General features: G+C 47.5%; 1 protein-coding gene across 11 annotated transcripts in view; it reads right to left on the bottom strand.

The window, feature by feature from the left end:
* Positions 1 to 23,508, bottom strand: part of Fnbp1 (formin binding protein 1) — a 118,651-nt gene that overhangs the window by 20,373 nt on the left and 74,770 nt on the right. For 4 of the 11 annotated variants that reach the window (XR_015046552.1, XM_085835037.1, XM_021182025.3 and 1 more), the window contains exons 7-10: positions 11,909 to 12,037; positions 8,415 to 8,561; positions 6,820 to 7,014; positions 5,782 to 5,964 (exon numbers count right to left, since the gene is read on the bottom strand). Coding sequence is in view for 10 of the 11 variants with exons in the window: in XM_085835037.1 (XP_085691163.1) it covers positions 5,782 to 5,964; positions 6,820 to 7,014; positions 8,415 to 8,561; positions 11,909 to 12,037 (654 nt within the window). In the remaining variant the exon portion in view is untranslated. Of the gene's footprint in view, positions 1 to 799; positions 884 to 5,781; positions 5,965 to 6,819; positions 7,015 to 8,414; positions 8,562 to 11,908; positions 12,038 to 23,508 lie in introns of all 11 variants that reach the window. The other 7 variants (XM_029471018.2, XM_029471022.2, XM_021182043.3 and 4 more) reach the window with 3 other exon arrangements.

Here is a 23,508-nt window from a genome sequence, read left to right as displayed (position 1 = left end):
ACAATTAGGTCACTTCCGATTAGAAAGCAGTCTTCTCCTAGAAGAATAACGGCAAAGACCCCATGGAGTGTGTGACTAGACACTAAGGGACCAAACGCCATCAGCTTCAGGTGACAGTTAGGGGCTCTGGGAGAAGCAAGCATCAATAACACAGGAGGGAGACAGAGCCAGCGTGTCCATGTGTCATTGGACGGTCACAGCTACTAACCTCAAGCGCAAAGAAAGGGGACGGTAAGTGCCCGAGCAGACACAAGTTGGTGAACTCTCCTGGAACCATCTCTGCCCATGCTTCTTTGAGTTTTTGTTCTCCAGGCTTGTGACATGACTCCCTAGTGACCTACAGGCTACAAACACAGATGTGGATCTCTGCACGGTCAGATCACCAGCCCTAAACTGTTGCTTTCTGTTGACCACACTCAATAGCTGTATTTGGTGGGTAAATTTCTGCCATAAAACTCATATCCAGAGATACCATGGATACCTCAGGAGGCTGCTGCAGCTCTTTGAAGATTTTACCAGAACTAAGACAAACAGTGGGCACTCAGAGACTAGACAGTGAGCTAGCTCAGTGGTATCACTGGGGCATTGGATGCCCACGAGAGGGCTTGGATCTTTCTATTCAGGTTTTGGAGCTACGGTAGCTGTTAATTTTATACAGTAAGATCCCCTCCTTGTCCCAGAGAATTTTGTTCGGTGGGATAGAAGGGTTACAGCTGCACCTGTGTCCCCAGTCTTGGCGCTGTCCAAGGAGTTAGTGCTTTGGCTGTGACTGTCTTATCTGCATCACAGGCGGACTTACAACATAGTCCCTAGCCTCCAAGGCGTGTGTGGGTTTCCCTAGAGTCCTCTTCATGAGCTCTTTGTGGTAACACAGAGACTGAGTCTGCCAACAGTCAGCAAGAGAACAGGGTAAGAGAAATAAAAAAGGAAAACCACGCATTCACAACGTAACATGCAACAATGGACACCTAAAATGTCTTGCTCTACTATGATGGCTTTTCCTAAGATTAACTCTAAACAATGAGGGAAGCCATCTAGTTTTAGCTGTACTTTGCACAGGTTCAAAAGGAAACCCTCATTTAAGACAACAGAATTACCTTTTGTAGACTCAAATTAAGGACAGGTTCTAGCTATCATCTATCTATCTATCTATCTATCTATCTATCTATCTATCTATCTATCTATCTATCTATGCATCTATCCATCCACCCATCCATCCATCTCTATCTCTCTATCCATCTATCTATCCACACATCAATCTCTATCTCTTCCACACCCCTTGCCTTTCCTGTCACGTAGCTCACACCAGTCTCAAATTCCCTGTGTAGGGAAGATGACTCTGATCTTCTGGTCCTCCAGTTCTCACCTCCCCCCCTGGTCTGGAATCATAGGCGTGTGCCTTCGCACACAGCGCTAAGGACACATTCTCCACTCTAATCTTTATTTGACATGTGTAAAGATGGAACAGTGATGGTCTGGCAGTGCAAACCCTCTGTAAATATCACAAAACTATTTAATCTTGTTTAATTATTTTAAAATAAACTAAGCTATGTTAAGAAATGTTTGCACACTGAGCCAGGTGGGGGTGGTGCAAACCTGTAGTCCCAGCACTCAGAAGGCAGGGGAAGGCAGATCACTGTGAGTTCAAGGCTAGACTGGTCTACATAGCGAGTTCATGGACAGCCAGGGTTACACAGTGAGACTCCGTCTCAGAAAAAAAGAAAGAAAAGAAAAAGAAATGTTTGCATACAATTTCCACACACTCGTCATTAAACCAGATACTTAGAATTCAAATCTGAAGGCTGTGAAATATGATAAATTATAAGACACACCACAGGGCCCGGGAGAGATGGCTCAGTGGTTAGGAGCAAGTGCTGCTCTTGCAGAGGATTTGGGTTCGATTCCCGGCACCCACGGGGTGACTCACAACCATTGGTAACTCCAGACAGAGCGGATCCAGTGCCTTCTTGTGTACTCTGAGGTCAGTGGACATACATGTGGTGCAGGCATGCCCACAGGGAACGCTCACACAGACAAAACACAAAATGAAAAAATCTGAAGGGAATGAATGAGAGACACCACAGCCACAGCCACAGCCAAGTTATTCTCCGAGAATCCTCCCTGGAGCGCATTTGCTCAAGAGTCTCAAGTTCAGGTGTAGGGGAAAGTGAAACGGGAGAGAGGGCTCCCTGCCCCTGGCCTGCATGGACCTACCAACGGCATCCCCCCACCCCACACTGAAGCTGCTTAACAAATAGGGTCTCTCTAGTTCCCCAGATGTTGGGTTTAAGATGTTTTCTTTTCCAAGGCCTGCTGTTCCCCTCTTCCTTCCTTCCTCCCTCCCACCCACCATCCCCCAGTTCCCTTTCCCCCACCGCTCTTGGCCAGAAGAACCGTCAGATCTGACCCTACACAGATCTGACGACAGCACAGCCGCTCTCCCTGTCCCCTGTCACAGCTTCTAGCTTGTCTGTCCCTGGGAGAATGCACTTACCTTCCAGGAAAGTTTCCATCAAAGAAGTTTGCTGAAATCAAACTTTTTTTTAAACCATCTTTTCTTGTACTAATCGAACACAGACATTCTTTGGCCTTTGCCAACACACTCTGGGGACACCAGAACACAGACGCAGAAACCATCGATGACCAGGAGACGGTGGGGTATGGTGTCATGGACCATACACGCAAATGGATGGTATAACTGAAGCCACTCAGCACGTCTCATCCCCCATGTCTGACAGACAGATGCAGATGTTTATAAACACGAATGATCATGTCGTAATGTGATGTAATTAATGACTCTGAGCCTGGCTCACCCTGGTTACATTCATGGAAATTTCTCTGATGAAGAGTGAAGTTCTAAAAGCCAGAATAATCGAGCCAGGAAGCGGCCGATTGCTTAGCCAGTCCCAACAACAGAGCTCAGCACAATCCATCATGCACGTCTGAAGCTACTCTGCCTGCTGACAGTGGCTGTCCTGACACTTTTAGGAAATTAAATTTCTGATTTAATTAAAAAAATGATTACATTCATTTATTCAGTGTGTGTGTGTGTGTGTGTGTGTGTGTTCAGCACTAAGGTGGGCATGTGGCGATCAGAGAGCAGCTTGCAAGGGTTGGTTCTCTCCTTCCACCTTGTAGGTCCCAGAGATGAAACCTAACTGTCAGGCTTCGCAGCAAGAGCATGTACCCTGAACCACCTCACCAACCCACATTTCTGATTTCTTTTTGTTTTTCCAAGACAGGGTTTCTCTGTGTAGCACTGGCTGTCCTGGAACTCACTTTGTAGACCAGACTAGCCCCAAACTCAGAAATCCGCCTGCCTCTGCCTCCCAAGTGCTGGGATTAAAGGCGTGCGCCACCACTGCCCGGCAATTTCTGATTTCTAACTTGGCCTACTAAGTAGCCTTAGAACAAGTTCTCTCAAGTGTGCCCTTCCTTCCTTCAACCTTCATCTTTTTGGATACTATTCTTCTTTTCATATACTCTTCCTTATTTATTTATTTATTTATTTATTTATTTATTTATGTATTGATTGATTGATAGATTGATTGGCTGTATGCATGCGATGGCAGTGGGCAGCTTTGGGGAGATGACTCTCTTTCACTGTGGCCGAGGAACTGGACTTAGGTGATCAGGCTTCCCTCAGCACTTTCACCTACTGAGCCATTTCTCCACCCAGGCTTTGTTTGTTTGTTTTATCTAGACGGGGTTTCTGTGTAGCCCTGGCTGTCCTGGAACTCAGAAATCCACCTGCCTCTGCCTCCCGAGTGCTGGGATTAAAGGTGTGCGCCACCACTGCCCAGCTTCTCCACCCATTCTTTTATTTCAGTTTTGAGACAGGATCTCACGTAGCCCAGGCTGACGTTCTGATCTTCACAGGCTGAACCACTGCATGTTTTGTGCTGTGCTGGGAATTCGTGCAAAGTAAGTACTCTATCAGCTACTCCACACTCCAGGCCCCTCCCTCCCTTCTGTCTGTCCGTCCTTCCTTCCTTCCTTCCTTCCTTCCTTCCTTCCTTCCTTCCTTCCATCCATCTTCCTTTCTCTCTCTCTCTCTCTCTCTTTGGAAATAGGATTTCATTATGAAGCCCAGGCTGGTCTTAAACTTACTGCAATCCTCCTGCTTCAGCCTCTGGAGTACTAAGGTTAGATATAGACCAGAACACTGTTCCTATGAAATGAAGAGTCTCTCAGTACTGGGATTCTGCAGATAAAGAGATCCGCCAGCGGATGGATCTGAGGCAGACACTCATCTAAGTAGCCACGGCTGAAAGTTCTTCCCATGCCAGAGGACGGTGGGGTAGAAAACACAAAACTTGGGAACTTTCCATTTGCAAGAATGCTGCTTATCAGCCCACGGTCTGGACCCAACTCTGGCTTTAGGGATAACTGAGCTCTCAGGGACTACACTGAAGTGTCTCCAGCTGGCCATGGTGGCACATGACTTTAATCTCAGCACTCCAGAGAGGCTCTAGGCCAGCCTGCGCCACAGTTTCAGGACACACAGGGTTAAATGTAGAGATTGTCTCCAAAAAAAGAAAAGGAAGAAGTGTCTCAGTACACAGCTGCTTGGATGTTTGGAGATCCCAGAAGGAAGGCATTCAACTACAGGCCAGGACCTGCAGATGGGTGCGGCACTGACCATTCCGCTACAGACTTCTTGTCTGTTTGAGGCAGGGCCTCACTTTACATCCCAGGCTAGCCTGGAAAGACGTGTAGTCCAAGCTAGCCTTAAACTTAACATTTTCCTGCCTCAGCCTCCTAGCTGCTAGGATTACAGATATGAGCCGCCACGCTCAGCCCAGACATTTATTATAAATACAACTAGAGGAGGCTCACTTAGTTTTACTTGGGGGGTCACAAATTACTTTTTTTCCAGCCTTTTCCCATTAAGCTAAGCTGGTATCTATGCTGGACGACTGCCCAGTTCCCATAGAGGTTCATGTATGGTAACAAACTGTTTTGTGACAGACTCTCATGTAGCTCAGACTGGCTTGGGACTTGTTCTATACCCAAGGATGTCCCTGAACTTCTGATCCTCCGAAGGATTTCAAACCTGAGTCGTAACAGCAACGGCATTCTAAGAGACTGTTCCCTGAACTTGGGTGCCACAGAGCACAGGACCATGTGAGCTGACACTTATATCCTGGCTCCACAGCTTCCAGTAATTCACTGGCTTCACCACAGAGGAAGGTGGGGACTGAGTGGAGAGGGAGCCGTGGAGGAATGTCGCTGCTGTGGTGCCTTCTCCCTTTGCAGAGAGATGCAGGTGTGAGAGGTATTCTATTGTTACCCCTTAGCTTCACAAGGGAACCAGTAAGCCCGGTCCGCTTCCTTCCTCCTCGCCAGCAGCATCATTTGGGCAGCAGAGCCTGTGCTGCATCCCTGTCTGTAATTACTCAACACAGGTTTTCTGACTGTCCAGTCGCTTCCACTTCCTCATCTTCTACATTGTCTGAGAGAGCCAGTCAGAGTTGGTGAGACCAAGGAGGAAAATGAATGACTCGGGAGTCTCTGAAGGGGAAGTGTGGGGTGCATCCAGCACGGACTAGAGAGTCAAAGACCTCAGGCCTCCTGGCTCTCTGCTGCTCATTCCCCTCCACACGGCTCTTTCCTTCCTCTCTTTCTGTCATACGTCTGCTCTCTGGGAGTCTAGACTTGGGCTCTCTCTCCCTCTGAATGTTACAGGAAAACACACTGGGTCCACTCACAAAGTAAATACGCAGAATGAGACATGCAACACGGTGCGCAAGAGACGCAGGACTCCGGAGCGGAACTTACCCCACGCTTTAGGCTCCGGAAGCAGTGGATTTTGGGTTTGGAGGTCATGAACTCGTTGAAGCGGTGGGAGAGGGGTTCCTTTGGCTGCTTGGGAGACTGGGGGCCGTTGGGAACAGCAGAGGGTGAGGCAGAGGCAGGGGGCGGAGGGGGAGGCTGATGGGGGGATGTTAAAAGGGACATAAGCTACAATGTGAGGGGTGGAATGATGACAGAAAAAAAAATCAGAAACAAGAAGACACAAAACAGAAATAAGCATCAAATCATATTCAAGATCCAAAGCAAGTAAAACACAAACCATTAATATCGATGCCACGGTACAAAAGAAATCATGGAGGATGCGGTCCACAGAGGGGGTGGAAAGGAGAGGGTCCGTGAGTACGCGACAGGACAGCAGAAGATTATGACCCAAAGCTCATGCAGACAGTGACATGCAAGCTAGGCTCTCGTTAGTCGTTCTAGAACCATTTTAAGCCAGAGGTAAACACGTCCACATCTAAGCTAACGCAGTTCGATGTGGGGAAAGGGGTCTAAAACAGGGGGACAGTCCTGTCCTGGAAAACTCAGACAATCAATCTAATCTAAGGTTAATACAGTAAGGCCACTTCCATCCGGTTTAGGCCGCCGGGTTAGCTGTCATGCACCTACATACCACGCTATGAAAAGAAAAGGGAAAAATATTCACAGAGACAGGTTAAAGTGTCAAAACCAAGGTCAGGCTGGCAAGCTTGATTAGCTGGGACTCGGTCCCCTTGCTCCCAGCAGTCTGGGAGGATGGGGGTGGGTGAGAGGGCTGTGAGGTCAGTGATGTTAGTGTGGGTGACCCGGTCCTGGGACAACGCATCTGCAATAAGACAGAGGCCATGGCAAAGACTCCAACACCAGAGACAGACCGTTTGAATCGTGAACTGAACGCAGCACGCTAACTGTCCTCTCTCGCTCTCTGGAAGTCCAGATCTTAGTTTGATTAAAACCAAAAGATAAACTCTGAGACTCTGCACCTGTAGCTCACAGCCCACGCAGGGTCCAAATGGCCAGTACCTTGTTTTTCTTGATGAACGGCCAGAGCTTGCCTTTGGACTTGCCGCCAAATCTGAGCTCGGGCTTGCCTTCTTTGGAGCTGGAAAGGCTGTTGTCTGACACCGTGCGTTTCATTGGCTGTGTGTAATCTTCGAATTCAATGTCTCCAGGAGGCTCGAATCCTGACTTATAGGCTTCTACGACCAGCTGGGAGTCCTGCAATCACACCCACGGACAAGCAGGTCACCACCAGAGTGGCGATGATACAGACCAAGGAGGACCCAAGAAATGCCGCTGAGAATCCCATTCTTTCTCAGCACTGTGGCCCTTAGCACTGTGTTTATTGCTAGAGAGATTGTCTCACAAAGTTTTGCCTCCACCTCCCATGATGCTTTGCTTTTGAAGGACTCATCCTTTGTCCACGTGTTGTATGACGTGTCACTGAACCCTTAAACAGAGTGCCTGGAGGGAGCTTCGCTTAGACGGTTAAACTTTTCTGAGAGATCTTGAACTGGTGACATAATTATGAAGAAAAAAGAAATTCCAGTCACGGTAAGATTGGTTTGAGCACCTCAGGTAGAAAGCTCTCCTGTAGGATGCAGTCAGAGGCGGGGAGGGTGCTGTTCCTTTTGGACCACTGATTTTTTTTTTCTTACAAATGTGGCGGAGGCCCCTGAAGGATGCTCAAAGCCAACATGTCTTAATGAAATGGGAGGCAGGATATCTTACCATCAAAACTCTACACAAGAAAACCACCTATTGCCCGGCACTTCCTCTTACAGAAATCTACCATTTAAAACATTCCAAGGCAGCAGGGCACACCAGGCTGACAAAACTCTTTTCAGAGATCATTAAAAGTGGAACGTGGGCTGGCAAGATGGCTCAGTGGGTAAGAGCGCTGATTGCTCTTCCGAAGGTCCCGAGTTCAAATCCCAGCAACCACATGGTGGCTCACAACCATCCGTAATGAAATCTGATGCCCTCTTCTGGAGTATCTGAGGATAGCTACAGTGTACTTACATATAATAAATAATAAATCTTAAAAAAAAAAAAATGAAACGCAGGGAGCCGAGCATGGTGGCGCATGCCTTTAATCCCAGCACTTGGAAGGCAGAGGCAGGCGGATTTCTGAGTTCGAGGCCAGCCTGGTCTACAAAGTGAGTTCCAGGACAGCCAGAGCTACACAGAGAAACCCTGTCTCAAAAAAAACAAAAAAAAAAAAAGTGGTATTTTCAACAAAAGGCAATTTTGTCTCCCAGGGGACTTTTGGTATCACCTGAAGGTGACATGGACTATCCAATGAGGGGTGCCATCAGCATCTGGTGTCAAACACCCCACGCTCTGCAGGCAGCTGGGTCCCGGATGCCGCAGAGAACTTTGAATCTTTCCAGAAATCAGTCCAATCCCAGCAAAAAACTTCCATTCAACTTAGTGACATCCCTGTGTTTTGTGAGTGGGGACTGGGGGACTAAACCCTGAAGGCTTCAAGAAAGGGCTTTCAGGTAGAAAAAGACAAAGACCACACCCAGCAACTCCCAGGGTCCCTGAACGAGGTGCTGCTGGTGGGACAAGGAGAGAGACGATGGCCCCAGGAGAAGCCCAGGGAGCGTGCTTACGTTTTTCTGGTCGATAGACTCGGCCGCCTTCACTATCCCGTCCAGGCACTTCCCGATGATGGGTATCACCTGCCGGTCCACCTCTGCATACGTCTTCATGGACTCCCCAATGCGCACAATCCGCCTCTCCTCCATCTCTTGTATTTTCTGCAAAAATCAGACAGTGTATAAAATGGTCTGCGGCTAACCCAGGTAGTGGTTTGGGGGTGACTATTGCTCCCCTGCGTTTACTGTAGGGTCATAGATCAGCCTGCTGTGCTGTGTTCAATGAACGGCTGGGCTGCATAGTGATTGCTTCACACAACTGTATTGTAATTGCTGCAAGACTCCTGTGATGTGGAACGTTGATTTCAACTGGCAGGATCTACCATCACCAAACATCCTCTGGGCATGCCAAGGAAGGAGTTTCTTGATTAGTTTAATTAATTAGTTTAGGATGACCCACCCTAAATGTGGTGTCATTATTCATTGTGTTGGGGTTCCAGCCTAGGGGAAAAGGGCAGACCCACAAGACCCCTCAGCAGGTGTGACGGCTCATGCCATCAAGCTTGATAACCCAAATCCAAAACCCAGAGCCCACCTAGCAAGGAGAAAACAGTATGTCTTCTGCCCAGTGTGTGCTGTGATACAAGCATCTACCCCACACATAGCCACATACTAAACACATGAATAAATACATGTAAAAGTGTTTTTATATATATATGGAGAGGGGGCTGGAGAGATGGCTCAGTGGTTAAGAACACTGGCTATTCTTCCAGAGGACCTGGGTTTGGTTCCCAGCACCCACATGGGGGGCTCACTATCATCTGTAACTATAGTCCCAGGGGCTTCAGTGGCCTCTTCTGGCTAATGCAGGTACTGCATGCATGTGGTGCACAGACTACATACACGAAGACAAAACACTCAAATATACAAAATAAAAATATAGGAAAAAAATTAAAATAAGAAGGCGAGCCAGGCTCTAGCATGCATCATTCCTTGTCCCCAGCTCCTGACAGCATGTGACCTCCTGTTGCAGTCAAGGCCAGGATATCCTGCTCCATACCCTCAACTGGGAGCCAATAAACCCTTCCTTCCTGAAGCTGGCCTAGAGGGAGGACCTTATCACAGTGCCAATGAAAGGAAGTACAACCCATCACAGTGGCTCTATTATGCTATTTATTATTATTACTTTGTTGTTTGGAGACAGGCTAGCTTTAACATGATCCTCCTGCCTCCACTTCCCAAGTCCTGGGATTACATCAGAGGGGCATGTTTGATTTTAGTTAGTTAGTTAGTTAGTTTGTTTGTTTGTTTTTAGCTTTATTAGTATCCTCCCTGTCAATATACATCCCTCCACTTTCCATCTTTTACAAAACCATTTTGGTAACAGTCTCAACACAGCCCAGGCTGAGACAGAACTAGAATCCTGCCCTCCACAGCACACAGCAGTGATCTCAGCCCCTTACACTGTGACCCTTTAATCCAGTTCCTCATGGTGTGGTGACCTGCCACCTCCAACCATAAAAGTATTCTGTTGTTATTGTACCTTTGTTACTGTTATTAATCATAATGTAAATACCCGTGGTTTTCAATGGTCTTAGGTGACCTCTGTGAAAGGGTCGTTCAACCCCTAAAGGGGTCTTGACCTACAGGTTGAGAAATACTGACCTAAAGATTTGTGGTGGGGACCCTGAGAACCTCATTAGGGGTTTACTTCAGTCAGTCACTTTGGCTTTTCTACATTTGGACCTCAAATCCTAAAAGATTCCTCAAATGGCGTGGTGATATAATCCTTGTGTTCTAAAAGCTGAGGCAGGAGGATCACTAGTTTGAGGCTGGCCTGGAATACATAGCAAGACTCTATCTCAAAAACAAATAAGAAACAGACAAAAAGTTTCCAAACAAGAATGTGTGTGTGTGTGTTGACTGATTGATTGATTGATTGATTGATTGACTATCATGCTGAAATGGAAGGTAAGGCTTGCTGTGACTGTGACAAGCCAGTGCTCCACAGTAAGCATCACCCAGAGTCTCTTATACCATTTTGAGAACTTGAGATAGAAAAAAAAAAAAAAAAAAAGATGCAAGAGCCAGTAGCAGCACACACTTTAATTCCAGCACCTCAGGAGGCAGAGACTGGTGGATTTCTGAGTTCAAAATCAGCCTGGTCTACAGAGTGAGTTCCAGGACACAGAGAAACCCTGTCTTGGAAAAATAAATAAATGGGATCCAGGCTCAGTTGGTAAAGTGCTTGCCAGAAGGACATGTCAACAGTCACGCAAAAATGCCAGAGCAGGGTGGGATAGGGTGCAAATAAGCCTAGCACTGTGGCAGCAGAGCTAGGAAGATCTCCAGCACTGGCTGCTGACCAGCCCAGCTGGGAGGGAAGGCTGCAGATCAGTGAGAGAGCCTGCCTCCACAAAGAATAGAATGGTGGTCCAGCGTAGTGGTGCACACCTTCATCCCAGCACTCAGAGGCAGAGGCAGATGGATTTCTGTGAGTTCAAGGCCAACCTGTCTACAGAGCTAGTTCCAGGACAGCCAGGGGGCCACAGTGAGATTCTGTCTGTATGCGCTTAAGAGTGTGCTTTCGTTCTTTCTCTCTTCTCTCTCTCTCACAAAGATTTTAAAAAGAAAAAGAGAACAATTCCAGGGAAACAACAATACTTGTTTGTTCAAATCCCACAGCTCTGAATGCTGCTTTGTCTCCTAAAGCTAGGCAGGCGATTCTTGTAGCCAGAGTGTGCTTTAAAGAGGAAGCGCTCATCTAAAAGGCACAGTTGTAAAATCTCAGCCCCTGCAAAAAATGAGGGTGCAATGAAAACCAGGATGTCCACACAGGCACCCAGTGAACACCGGGCTCACATTGTGCTTCATCCTTATTGCTGGCCATCGCTTGATCTACATGCTAAGGGGAAACGACTCAGCGGGGGCCGGGGAGATGGCTCGGTGAATAAGATGCTAGTCGCGTAGGCATGAGAACCTGAGATTAATACCCAAAACCTCTATAAAAAAGCTGGGCGTTGGAGGAGGGGCGGGGAAAAAAACTGGGTGTGTGGGACACACCTGTAAGGGTACCCAAAATAGGAGAATCCATGGGGCTTGCTGGCTAGCTACCCTAAGATTTTAAGATTTATTATTTGTGTGTGTGAATTTATGTATACTATGTATGTGCAGATGTCCTCAGAGAGGATGGCAGATCCCCTGGGGCTGCAGTTGAAGGCAGTAGTGAAGTCACCTGATGCAGCTTCTGGGAAACTCCCTACAAATTAAATTGACCTCTGACTTATGCACACACACATACACACACACACACACACACACACACACACACACACACACACACACTCACTCAGTGGGCATTTGGGAAGCCAGATGTGTTTATGCATACTTGTTATACCAGGAGGCCAAGGCTAGGTGATTGCCAGCTGAGGTACAAAGTGACTTCCAGGCTACAGTGAGGCCCTGTCCCATCCTGTCTTCACAAACCCTGAGCACTGGGGAGCGCTTACCTGGAAGATGTTGGGGATGTGGGTATGGTAGTATTCCCATTGCTCCTGGTTGAATCTCTGCAGGATTAAGGAGTAATCTGCTTTGCTGTCCTCTGCCATTTGCTGGCGTATCTGAGCTTGTTGTCGTGCCTTGGGACAAAAGTAAGAAAATACTGTTTATACAGATAGACAAAAGCCTACATCGGGGCATACCAGAGCCCAAATCACTTGATAGACTGTCTATATCCTACACACTGAAAAATTACTTCTAGGCTACTAAGAGGCTGAGGCAGATAAATCTCTGTGAGTTTGAGGCCAGCCTGGACTACAGCATGAGTTCCAGGACAGCCAGGGCTGCATAGAGAGACCATGTCTAAAAAAAAAAAAAAAAAAAAAGGAAAAGAAAAAACAAAAAAAAATTACCCTTTTGTGGTACTGGGGACTGACTGAAGAACTTCATGCTTGCCGACCAGTGGTCTCCCACTGAGCCACACCTCCAGGTCAGCAGGTGCTTAAAAACAAACCAAACACAGTCTCAAATCTACATTATCTATCTATCTATCTGTCTGTCTGTCTATCAAGACAAGGCCTTGAACTCCCAGGTATCACAGTCAAAAGCGCATTTGCTTTTAGAAGGGCTCAGCTTTCCCAGGGCACATGAGCATCTATCTCACTTGCTTCGACTGTCTTGTCTGCACCCATGCCATAGAGGATTAAGATCCAGGACTGAAAGAAGGCATGTTCAGATGTGAATACAAAGACCAAAGCTGCCTGCCATATCTGCCCACTGCCTGGCACAGCTCAGATGAGGTTGGGTTTTTTTTGTTTTTGTATTATTTTTAACATGTATTTTTTTAATAAATAAATAAATAAATAAATAAATAAATATATTGTTTGTTTGTTTGTTTGTTTTGTTTTTGTTTTTCGAGACAGGGTTTCTCTGTATAGCCCTGGCTGTCCTGGAACTCACTTTGTAGACCAGGCTGGCCTTGAGCTCAGAAATCCGCCTGCCTCTGCCTCCCGAGTGCTGGGATTAAAGGAATGCGCCACCATGCCCGGCAATAATTTTTTTTTTTTATTCTTTGACAACTTCATACATGTACACAATGTATCTTGGTCTTGTAAACCAAAATCCTCCCTCCCATTCCCCTGACTTTTAACATTTACTCATTTTGTTTATGAGTGTGTGTGTGTGTGTGTGTGTGTGTGTGTTTGAATAGGTTTGGCCCCCACAGACTCGTGTGTTTGAATGCTTGGCCCTCAGGGAAGTGTGGTCTAATTGGAGTAGGTGTGGTCTTGAGGCTTGCTTTAGCTACACCCAGTGTGGAATTACACAGTCTCTTTCAGATGTAGATGTAGAAGCCTCAGCTCCCCGCCCCCCCCCCCCCCCCAGCACCAAGTCTACCTGCAGGCGGCCATGCTTCCCGCCATGATGAGAACAGATTAAACTTCTGAACTGTAAGCCAGCCCCAACTAAATGTGTCCTTTTTTAAGAGTTGCCATGGTCATGGTGTCTCTTTACAGCAATGAGACCTAACTAAGACACACACTTACCCACTAACCGCCGCAGGCGCCTCAGGAGGGTTTTATTTTGTTTTAAATGTACTTGGATGTTTTGTGTGCACATATATCTATGCACTGTGTGTGCTATTGGCCAAGGAGGCCAGAAGAAGGCATTGGATCCCCTAGAGTTATAGGTGGCTGTGAGCCGCTATGTGGGTGCTGGAAATCAAACCTCAGTTCTCGGAGGAAAGAGCAGCCAGTGCTCTTTAGTGTCAGTTTGGGGGAGGGGTTCTGGGTGTCAGTCAAACCCATGGGCGGGCTCATGCTAGGTGCGGTCTCCAGCCTGCTCAGGGGAGTTTTCATTCTCCAAGGTTCTCACTGGCTTCTGACCTGGTGACCTTAACCCGAGTTCCCACTTTCCCCACATGTTCCAGTCTTGCTGGGCAGGCCCAGGGGACAGTCCTGGTGGACTTCCTTTATTTTCTTCCCTATTCATGAGCAAATGTCACCTAATATTTCCAAGTGTTTCCTTATTCCCTGGGGCTTTTCGGTCCAGTATGGCCGGAGTCTTCTCAGCTAACCCAGGCAGGTTTCAGCCACCACCTTCTTCCCCTTCGCTGGCAACCTGGCAGCTCATCCTAGCCATATGCTCAGCTAACCTGGGAGTGTTTCAGCCACTACCTTCTTCCCCTTTGCCAGCGAGGAGGCCTGTCAACATCCTGGCCATGTGCTCTGCCTTCCGCCACCGACAGAGTCCCCCGCCAAGCGCATTAACTGAAGTCTCTGTGACAGTCATCCCTAGCTACCTTCAAAAATCCTCCCCTCATGGCAGACGGCAGCCATCCAGATCACCATCTGCTGCCCGCCTTCCATCTCCATGGCCAAGGGCTCCGACCTGAGCACCCCAACTCCTCCACTATCATCGTCACAAATATTCTAAAAGGGGAATTCCCAACTGTGCTAAAACTTCTAAAACACCTGCTTCATTCATAGACCTTCCTCGGAAAGTCTCATAGTGGAGGGAAAGAGAGGGGAGGGCAGGGAAGGGAGGGGATCCCACTCCAGACACAACATTGCTGCAATCAGATAAAGCGGTTGCCTGTTTATTTCAGAGAAATAGTCCTAAAACAGAATATGTATGTGTGGATGTCACACACACACACACACACACACACACACACACACACACACACGCACACACACACACACACACCAGAAAGGGGTGGTGGTGGTCTAAATCTACTCATGGCGATTTAACTGCTAATAGCTGTGGCTATGGTCCTCCAGCATTGTCTGGCACTGTCCCTCAGCTCCCCTGAACCTCTCATAATGTCTCAACCCTGCCATGGAATCACTGGTATAGCTTATTAACACCTGAAGTTTCAGGTGTCCTTCCCCAAGTCCCATGCAGCAATGAGGATGAAACCATTCGGGACCTCAAGGCGAGCTGCAGAAGTTCCTCCATGAAGCTGCAAATGGGACACGGGGGTGGGGAGGTTGGCGGGAGGACGGAAGGTAACAAGTCTGACACGGTGTGTCTCCTGGTATCTAAGGCCTTAGCCAACATGGTTTCTCATTTCTCGGTAAACTTGTGTAGAAACAGCCATGGTCAGTAGGGCATAGGTGGCACAAACATTTAACCCAGCACTGGAAGGCAGAGGCAGTAAGATCTCTGTGAGTTCGAGACCAGCCTGGTCTATAGAGAGAGTTCCAGGACAGCCAGGGATACACAGAGAGATCTTGTCTCAAAAAACTAAAACCTAAAACTAAAAAAAAGGAGGGGGGCGAGGGGAAGCTGTGGTTAGCTATCTCAGAGGCCGAATTTCCTCTCCTAACCCAACTCACTGACTCACCAGCTTAAAAAAAAGTTCCTATTCTAAGAACATCTTACATGCAACACTGCTGTAGGACAAAGACACACCGAGGTGGTGTGTGTGTGTGTGTGTGTGTGTGTGAATGAATCAGACTTTCAGAATGGATCTACACAATTCAAAAGGCCCACATCGCCAGTGGACGTAAGTCAAAGACAAACTGAATGAGACTCAGGTTATCTTGTTGCCATTGGAAAGATCAAACCTTTACTTCAAAATTCTACTGAGAAACCCCGGGGAATCTCCCCAGATAAATCCAAATGAGCCAGGTGTGGGCCCTACCATGCATGATTTTGCTTTAAGAACTTTTTTTTTTTTTTAAGTAAATATTTTTACTTAATGTGTGTGTGGTATTGCCTGTGTGTGGTCTGTGTACCATGTGCATTTATCGTGTCTGTGGAGGCCAGCAGAAGGCATAAGAATCCCCTGCGACTAGAGTTACAGACAGTTGTGAGCCGCCATGTCAGGGCTGGGAACGGAATGAAACCTGGGTCTTTTGCAAAAGCAACCCGTGCTCTTTACAACTGAGGCATCTCTCCAGCCCCCTCGGATCTCACTTAACACTGTTCCCACCTGGCCTCTGGATGGGAGGGAGGCCTTTGGTTGAAAAGGTCAGAGGGCCATTGTTAACCAGAAACAGACTACAGCCCAGTGTTCTGTACTGCTAAAGATAAAACCACTCGTCTTCTATTGGGTCATCTCATCTCATACTCTTCAAAGAGAGTTGACTACTATCTGGTTAATCCAGTGTGATTTTCCTTCCTTGGGGCTTAGAACATAAAGGAGAAAATGACAGTGTGGTCTCTGTCCCCACCGTCATTAGCCAGGAATGCAGGGTGCGCTAAGAAAACATGCCAGGTGTGCTCCTCTTAATGGTTATTTCATGACTGTATCTGGCTCTCAAGAGACTGTATTTGCTTAGACAAAGGCTGGTTCCATTTATGTATGGCCCGAGCATGTGAGTGACGAGATTAAATATTATTACATTGCTTTTTATAAAAAAAAAATTATTTATTTAATGTATGAGTGCTCTATCTGCATGTACAGCTGCATACCAGAAGAGGACATTGGATCCCATTACAGATGGTTGTGAGCCACCATGTGGTTGCTGGGAATTGAACTCAGGGACTCTGGAAGAGCAGCCAGTGCTCTTAACCTCTGAGCCATCTCTCTTGCCCTAGATTGCTTTTTTTAAGACAGGGTTTTCCTGGGCTGGAGAGATGGCTCAGCAGGTAAGAGCACTGACTGCTCTTCTGAAGGTCCTGAGTTCAATTCCCAGCAACCACATGGTGGCTCACAATCACCCGTGATGAGATCTGACACCCTCTTATGGTGCATCAGAAGACAGCTACAGTGTACTTACATAATAAATAATAAATACATCTTTTTAAAAAAAAAGAAAGAAAAAGATGTGTTTACTCCAAGAATAAACTAACATATTGGAAAAAAAAAAAAAAAGACAGGATTTTACTACGTAAACCAGGCTGGCCTTGAACTCAGAGGCCTGCTTATGGCTCCTGAGATCTGGGGTTAAAGGTGTACGCATGCCATTACGTCTGCCCAGTTGTTTGGCATTTGAAGTAAATTGGAAAGGTGTCCAAGTACAGGATACCTCACGAACAGCTGTCCTCTTTTGTTCTATGAAATAGTAGAGTCCTTTTCTGGACACGTTGTGATGTATGATTAAAAAGTAGGTTGTGCTGGGCGGTGGTGGCGCACGCCTTTAATCCCAGCACTTGAGAGGCAGAGGCAGGCGGATTTCTGAGTTCGAGCCCAGCCTGGTCTACTGAGTGAGTTCCAGGACAGCCAGGGCTACACAGAGAAACCCTGTCTCGAAAAACCAAAAAAAAAAAAAGTAGGTTGTATGTGACAAACTGCTCACTGGCTGGAAGGGGTGCCATCCCCAGTGTTTCCCAAAGCCAGTTTGTACCAGAGAAGGTCAGCCACAGCCAGTCACTGTTTGGTAGTCATGCATGGGTTCTGATCCTCTGCAGCAGTGGTGTAATCTCAGAGAGCCCGCACATCAGATATTTACATAACAGTTCATAACAGCAGCGAAATTATGGTTGTGGAGTAATAATTTTGCGATTAGGGGTCTCCACCACATGAGGCACTCACTGTATTAAAGGGGTGAAGCAGCGTCAGGAAGGTTGAGAACCACTGCTCTCTCTAGCTTTGAGACTCAGTGAAGCCCTGACAACAAAAAAGGCTTGATTTCTTTCCATGGCAACACCTAAGGGGATACCGCACAATCAACCCTTCAAAACTTGAGGGAGCTGGGCTATAAATTCTTCTCACCTCTCACCAATTGACTAACACTCCTTCAAGGATCTCAACAACTCACTGCAGGAAAAAAGCACCTCCACAAAAGTGCAGAAACTTCTCTCTGAGAGTTTCCGGAATCCCAAACCATGGGGTAAGGGCTGGCAAGATGGCTCGGTGGGTAAAGGCGCTTGTTGCTAAGCCTGACGCCTGAGGTCCATTCCAGGGTCTCACATAAAGAAAGGAGAGAACCAACAATACTCTTTGTCATGAGTGCGCGCGCGCCCACACACACACACACAGGATAACAAGGGAAAGCTTTGGACCACAGTGGATAGTATAACAGGCAGTCTCCTCCCAGCTCTAGGTTCCATTTGCAGTGCATCCTGGGACGACAGAGGGCCCATGTGACCCTCACTCAGGTAAGACCACAAGTTGGAAGCCTTGCCATCGTCCATGTGACTTTAGTGAGGTTGAAAAAGTGGTACACTGACCTTCAGCCAGACTTGACAGTCTTGGAGACAGAAAAATGCCGATCAATCAGAACTCTTTTTATTTCCATGGCCACCCTCAGGACCTCAGCCTTTTCCTGTGTCATGATGACCATGATGACCCCGAGTACTGTCACCAACTCCTGGTGAGTGACAGACAAAACCAACCTAAGCTGCATCTTCTCATCTGTTGTCCCATGGCACCTGTGACAGCCAGCGAAGGGGACAGCCTTGTTTGCTTTGATACAGGATATTAGGAATAAAAGCAAGCTAGGGGCATTGTGGCACATGCTTTTAATCCCAGAACTCAAGAAGCAGAGGTAGGGGATCTCTGTGAGTTCAAGGCCAGCCTGGTGTACTGAGTGAATTTCAGGACTGCTAGGGCTACATAGTGAGATCCTGTCTCAAAGCACAAACCATTCTCTGCTCTTGCAGAGGACCGGAGTTCCCAGAATCCCACATAGTAGCTCATAGCTATCCTTAACTCCAATTCCAGGGGACTCAATGCTCTTTTCTGGCTTCCATGACCTACACATGTAGGCAAAACACTCATACACATACAATGAAAATAAATAATAAAAAAAAATTATAAAGATCCAGATGGGTGGTGGCAGAGGCAGGGGGATGTCTGTGTTTGAGGTCAGCCTGGTCTACAGAGTTAGTGTCAGGACAGTCAGAACAGTTACAGTTTCAGGACTAGGCAGAAAAGCCCTGTCATGAAAAACCAAACAAATCCAGAAAATAAAAACCCTATCTTTTATTACCAAAAGTTTGAGGCTTGGGGCAATCAGTAAAGACCACCTTAGGAAGCCCAGTGGTCAGAGCTCTGCATGGGTCGGTTTTTCAGGAAGGCCTGGGCTGGGGTTTACATTGCAAGAAGAGGCGGCTCACACTGCCCTTCATCCCCCTGCCTCGGGGAGGGCTCCATGGAGCATGGACACAGGCTGCTCAGAACCCGCAGTGCTTGGCAGTCTGTCCCTGGAACTGGCAGATGGGCCTGACTTCCCTGCAAGGGAGGCCCTGGGGGAACCCAGCAGGGTCTCTGGATTCTGGCACTCCTCAAATTCCATGTGCCAAGAGAAAGGTAAACTCAGAAGGGTAATAGTGGGGTCAGTTAGCCTTTCTCCACCCTGCATTCATTTTCTTGGGATGACCAAAACAACAACAACAACAACAACAACAACAACAACAACAACAACAACAAGGGGTTGCTGAAAATAACTTGTTTACAGGATGTTTTTCTTATCTGTCTGTTTTGTTCTATTTAAATAGGACCTCACACCAGAGCTCTAGCTGGCCTGGAGCTCCTTATGTATCCCAGACTGGCCTCAAATTCACAGCAATCCTCCAGCCTCAGTCTCCTGAGTGCTGGGATCACAGACATGCACACTATAGCCAACATTAAACTTAGAGTTTATGTAGTTTATAAAGTAACACATTCCTGCCCATCCCAACTGCCGAGCCTGTCTGTCTGTCGGATGCGGCCAGGAAAGAGAGCAGGACATACAGATACTAATAATGTGATAGGATGTTAGTAACATAGCACAGTATTACCTGTTTTCTAGGCACTTCTACCTCAAAAGATACAAACCCACAGATGATCCCAGGATACCCTAACCAATAAAGCGAAAGCTCTCTAGACACTGCTGACACTTAGGGGCTGGCCAGAATGACTCTCGGCCAGCCTCCGGCCAGCAAGCAACCTCGAACATATTTGATTGATTCGACTACTTATTTTTAATTTCGCGGCAGACCCCCCTGCCTGCCTAGGCTGGCCTCCAGCTCCTTGTGTAGCTGAAAATGACCTTGAACATCGGGGCTTGCCTGACCGCAGGCAGGCTGAGACGGCAGCTTGTGCTGCTTCATGCAACCCACAGCAATCCGGGCTGCTAGGCAGGCAAGCCCTTTAAGGACTCAGTTGCCTATCCAGCCCCAAAATGCTCACCACAGGTAGCCTACAAACCAGGCCTAGAGTGGACCACTCCTATAATCCCAGCATTTGGGGCGGTGGCGGGGGGGGGGGGGGGGAGGCTAAGATCATGAGACTCTGTCTCAACAAACAAGCCAAAAGAAAAGAGCTAGCTAGTGCACTGGCTTTACTCAACAGCTAGTAATTTGAACTGATCATCGGAAACTAGGGCTGGAGTTTGGCTCAGGGCCTGCTTCGCATGCACAAGGGTTAGCTCAGCCTCTGCATTAATAAATAAACAGATAAACAGAACCCAATGTTCAATCTGGTTCAAAAAGAATCATGTGGGCCAGGTGTGGTGTAACACACCTTTAATCCTAGCACTCAGGAAGCAGAAGCAAGAGGATCTCGGTGAGTTTGAGGCTAGCCTGGTCTACAAACAAAGTGAGTTCCAGGCCAGCCAAGGATACACAGTGGGACCATGTCTCAGAATAACAACATAATAATGATGATGAAAAAAAAAAAGAAAAGAAATGAAAGCTTCGTAGCTTTATATAATGTTTTAAAGACGTCAAAACTATACATTTTTTATTATTTTTTAAAAGATTTATTTATTTATTTAATGTAAGTACACTGTAGCTATCTTCAGACACTTGTTAAGGATGGTTGTCAGCCACCATGTAGTTGCTGAGATTTGAACTCAGGACCTTCGGAAGAGCAGTCAGTGCTCTTAACCACTGAGCCACCTCTCCAGCCCCCCCCAACTATATTTTAAGATTTATTTTTAATTGTGTGTGTGAGGGGGAGAGCAAGTGAGTGCAGCTGCCTGTGGAAGCCAGAAGAGAGAGTCGGATGCCCTGGAGGTGGAATTGTAGGTGGTTGTGAGCCTCCTGATGTGGGTGGTGGGTCCTCTGCAAGAGCAGCAAGCGTCCTTAACTGATGAGCCCTCTCTTCAGCTCCTAAAGAGCATACCCAATGCACACCCAACCGGGATCAACACACACACACACACACACACACACACACACACACACACAAGCTGTACCACAAGCTAGAGGTGTGGCGCATGCTTTTAATCCCAGCACTCAGGAGCCAGAGACAGGCGGATCTCTGCCAGCCTGGTCTACAGAGCGAGGTCAGCCAGAGCTGCACAGAGAAACCCGGGGTGGGGGTGGGGTGGGGAGCTGTACCTCAATGCTAATCCACCGGCATGAACAATATTTATAGCCTAATTGCATTATTAAAGAATATCATCCTTTGTCCGAGTCAGAGGTTGGAGAGGCAGGCTGGCCTCTGAGGACCGGCTCTGTGAAGCCAGCAGAGGGGGGAGGGGCAGGAACAAGGGAGAAGAAGCCAGCCTTTGTCCTGTCCTGTGGTGGTGTAAGTGGCATTGTTGAACTTTTCCAGCAAAGGGTTGCATCTAGAATACATTTTCAACTTCAAAACTAAGAGACAATTTCTATTCAGTCAGAGTGCTGGGAGCTGGTGTTGGGAACGGCTAGGCCGAGGGCTTGCCAAACAATGCAGTCTGTCTGGGATAAATTATGAGGCAGTGAAAACACAAAACAGAAAAAACTTCAAAATAAGTTAACCAAAGAAATATGCCTGAACTATTCCAGCAATTTCCTCAAGTTGTTTTTTTTTTTTTTTTTTTTTTCCAGTCTTACAGAGTTCCAGCCCCAGGACTGCGGGTTACTCTGGTGCACAGTCATTGAAATAGGAGAAAACAAAACAAAAAACCCAAAACAGAAAGACAGCAAATGAGACCAGGATCTCCATCCGGAGGCCATTCACTTGCTAAACAGGGTTATAAAAGGCTTTCTGTTGCCCCGTACCCCAGTTACCCAAAGTAGAATTCAAAATCTCTGTTAACTCAGGCAGAAAGGCAGCTTCTGCTGAGCCGTGCAGGCTGTGCGGACCAGTCTCCAGTCCAGAGAGGAGACCGGAAACAGTCCTGGTGTGAGCTCATACTCGCCGAGGTAATGAGTCACGGTCCCTAGGATAAGACCATGCTCCCCCCACCCCCTGGCTTCTACACTGCCATTGCAGCAGTCAGGAGTGTTTCATCATGGGGTGTTTGAAACTGATATCTCACTATGTAGCTAGCCCTTGGTAGCCTGGAATGGAACTTTCCATGGAGACCAGGCTGGCCTCGAACTCACAGACACCCGCCTGCCTCTGTCTCCTGAGGGCTGGGACTCCACTCCCTCCACCTTCTCTCAACAGCCAACTCCACCCAGGGTCCCCAAAGCTCCCAACACCCGTTGCCGAGGATGCTCTGGAGAAAGGTGAAGGGCAAGGGCACACAGCCAGCCTAGGCCACCGGGGTTAACATAACAGTGCTGCATTTGCTTCTCTGGGTCATGGTAGAGACACTTAAAGGGTTTGTAAATGCAGCGTTAGAAAAGAAACACCCTAAAGGAGGCTCACACAGAGTCCTGCTCACACAGAAACAAACCCAACATTGTCTTAGGGTTTCCATTGCTGCAATGAAGCACCATGACCAAAAAGCTAGTTAGGGAGGGGAGGGTTTCTTTGGTCTACAATTCCACATTGCAGCTCATCATCTGAGGAAGTCAGAGCGGGAACTCGAGCAGGGTAGGCGCTGATGCAGAGGCCATGGAGGGGTGCTGCTTACTGACCTGCTCAGCCTACCTACCCAGGACACCACCAGCTCAGGGATGGCACCACCCACAGTGGGCTAGGCCCTCTCTCATTGATCAGATAACCAAGAAAATGCCTTACAGTGGGATCTCAAGGAGACAGTTCCTCAAGGGAGGCTCCTTCCTCTCTGAGGATACTAACTTATGTCAAGTTGACACATAAACCAAGCCAATACAAACATGCTTCCTTTATTTTATTTTTTTTCTCTTTGGTGTGTGCGCATGTGTGTGCGCGCACCTTCGCGGTTGGTGAGTATATGTGCATGTGTATGTACTTGAGCTGGAGCCCAGGATATTGTTCCTCAGGCACCAGCCACATTTCTTTATTGACAGCCTGTCACTAGCCCCAAACTCACCAACTAGGCTAGTGTGCCTGACCAGCAAGCCCTAGGATCCAACATGTCCTCACCTCCCTAGTGCTGGGATTGTAAATGCAAGCCACCACACTCAGGGTTCTGCTTATTTATTTTTTTATTAGATATTTTCTTCATTTACATTTCAAATGCTATCCTGAAAGTCCCCTATACCGCTCCCCTACTCACCCACTCCCACTTCTTGGCCCTGGTGTTCCCCTGTACTGGGGCATATAAAGTTTGCAAGACCAAGGGGCCTCTCTTCCCAGTGATGGCCGGACTAGGCCATCTTCTGATGCAACTGGAGACACGAGCTCTGGGGGTACTGGTTATTTCATATTGTTTATTTCTTAAACAAAGTAGACTATAGGATTGCACTCTGGTCCTGGTGCTTGCCCCCGACTGAGCTGTCACTCTGGCTCTTTCCTCCATTTCTGAGGTTAATCTGAACTTTCCTGGTAGCAGCTGTTGTCCTTTATTGTCTACGTCACAACAAGCATCTAATGAAGACTGCTTGACACAGCCAGGTAGTGGTGCCACACACCTTTGGTTGGAACTTAGGAGGCAGA

The sequence above is a fragment of the Mus caroli genome, unplaced genomic scaffold, assembly GCF_978045245.1.
Source record: "Mus caroli unplaced genomic scaffold, Mus_caroli_1 scaffold_2, whole genome shotgun sequence".
Lineage (NCBI taxonomy): Eukaryota > Metazoa > Chordata > Mammalia > Rodentia > Muridae > Mus > Mus caroli.
This window is presented reverse-complemented; position numbering and strand designations above follow the sequence as displayed.